The sequence below is a fragment of the Penaeus japonicus genome, unplaced genomic scaffold (genome assembly GCF_977035675.1).
Source record: "Penaeus japonicus unplaced genomic scaffold, GWHDUDI00000001_assembly GWHDUDI00000041, whole genome shotgun sequence".
Lineage (NCBI taxonomy): Eukaryota > Metazoa > Arthropoda > Malacostraca > Decapoda > Penaeidae > Penaeus > Penaeus japonicus.
Genome location: NW_028234443.1, coordinates 3,952,850 through 3,955,349, shown reverse-complemented (window position 1 = coordinate 3,955,349; position 2,500 = coordinate 3,952,850). Strand labels below are relative to the sequence as shown.

Genomic DNA, 2,500 nt, shown 5'->3' with positions numbered 1-2,500 from the left:
TGATAAGTATATAAGTTAATAGCTGTTGTTGTTGACATTAATATTATTTTATATTATTACGATTTGCGTTTTGACATTTATCACCAAGTTAATCAATATAATCATTCATATTACCACTACCTTCATCATAGCCATCATCATTTTTATCGTCATTAATCATAACCATCGCTTACATCACCTTCCCATAACCATCACCATCATCACTATCAACATTCTAACAATATAATCATAGTGATCATATTAGTATACGAATTATCAGAAGTGTCAAAATCATTAATTTAATCATCGTAAAAAGCTTAGCATGTTTACAACCGAGAGACTTGACGGGGGGGTTAAAACGTCACTTGAACAGCGATCAATATTGGATCCATAATTCAAGAGTTTTTTTTGTTTTTTTTCGCGCCTGAATTTAAAATGAAGTTAAGATACATTCGCACTTCGTTGAGAGAATTTGAATATTATGAAATCCTGGATGAACAGGTATTTATAGAATTTGGATAGATAGATAGATATATACATAGATATAGATAGATAGATATAGCTATGTATATATTTACATGTATATACACATTTATACACGTCATCCTGAGTCCAGTAATAATACAAACAAAAATAACAATATGTGTAACAACAACAAAAGTAACGATAATTAAAAGTGATGATAATGATAATAGGATTAACGATGATGATAATTATAATGATGATGATAATAATGATAATATAATAGTAATAATATAATAATAATAATGATAATAATGTTCATGATGTTAATAATAATAATGATGCTAATAATGATAATAGTAATAGTGGTAGTAGTAGTAATAATAATAACAGCAATAATAACAATGATAATAATGATCATAATAATAATAATAACAATGATAATAATGATCATAATAATAATAATAACAATGATAATAATGATCATAATAATAATAATAACAATGATAATAATGATCATAATAACAATAATAACAATGATAATAATAATAACAATGATAATGATGATCATAATAATAATAATAACAATAACTACAACACAAAAACTGCTGTCCAAAAAAAATAAAAATATAAATACTCACTTCAACCACAACACAGGTCAAGTGCAGGCCAGAAAGGTCAGACCTCCGAAATGTGATGTCCTTCGAAGGCGTTTCCAGATGACCTCTGACCTCTCCTGGCTTCGGAGGTGACCATGCGCCGACACGTGACTCTCTCTGGTCATGCACTGGCGACAGCTGGTAGATTTCCGACAGCACCACCTGACTGCCATTCTCCCATGCTATTGTGACCTGTGGTATTGGATTGAGCTATGGTGTTTACCGGTGGTGGTGTAGTGGTGTTGGTAATAGCCTTGTTATTGGTGTTATTAATTCGGTTGGTGTAGTTGTTGTTTGTTTATGATTTTTGTTATCTATGGTGGTCGTGTTGATGATGATGATGGTGGTGGTTGTGATGATAGTGATTGGTGGCAATACCGTTAAAATTATTACGGTAATTATTATTATTATCATTATTATTATTGTTGTTGTCATTTATTTTCATTATCACTTTTGTTATTATTATCTTATTATCATCAGCACCATTATTATTATCATTATCATCAGTCACTATTTTTATTATTATTATTAGTAGTAGTAGTAGTATAATTATTACTATGATTAGTATCATCATTTTTATTATTATCATTATGATTATGATCATAATGACAATAATTATTATTATCATTATTAATATTGTTGTCATTATTAAGATGATAACTATTAAAAAAAATAGTAATAAAACAAAACTTTAAGAAGGTGAAAATTATAAATCTCTTTTCGTATCAACAAATTTCTCAAGTATCCGACAAACAACCTTTGAGAAAACCAACAAAAACAAAAAAGCTTTTCACTAACCTCGACCAATCCATTCCTTCTATTTCGCAAACATGTTACAGACAAGTTCCTCACCTTATTGACAATAGGTAAGAAAACATCCTTCAGGTGAGTCTGGAAGGAATCATCTGTTACAAGAAGCCAGACGAAGGTGACAAGGTTGTCTTGGTTTAGGAGCTGTGGTTATGGACGAGAGAAAAAAAGGTGGTTATGAAATTGTTGTGATAACTTTTATCTTGAATGGAAAGTTATGAAATGGTTATGATAACTTTTATTTTGAATGAGAGGTTATGAAAAGGTGGTTATGAAATGGTTATGATAACTTTATCTTGAATGGGAGGTTATGAAAAGGTGGTTATGAAATTATTAGTATCTTAATCCTGATTGGGAGGTTATGAAAAGGTGGTTATGAAATGGCTATGATAACTTTATCGTGAATGGGAGGTTATGAAAAGGTGGTTATGAAATGGCTATGATAACTTTATCTTGAATGGGAGGTTATGAAATGGTTATGATAACTTTATCTTGAATGGGAGGTTATGAAAAGGTGGTTGTGAAATTGTTATGATAACTTTATTTTGAATGGGAGGTTATGAAATGGTTATGATAACTTTATCGTGAAT

General features: G+C 29.6%; 1 protein-coding gene across 1 annotated transcript in view; it reads right to left on the bottom strand.

Moving 5' to 3' along the window:
* Positions 1 to 2,500, bottom strand: part of LOC122248696 (glutamate receptor ionotropic, delta-1-like) — an 18,944-nt gene that overhangs the window by 11,374 nt on the left and 5,070 nt on the right. The window contains exons 3-4 of the mRNA XM_086534324.1: positions 1,953 to 2,054; positions 1,083 to 1,292 (exon numbers count right to left, since the gene is read on the bottom strand). Of these exons, the coding sequence (XP_086390450.1) occupies positions 1,083 to 1,292; positions 1,953 to 2,054 (312 nt within the window). The remainder of the gene's footprint in view (positions 1 to 1,082; positions 1,293 to 1,952; positions 2,055 to 2,500) is intronic.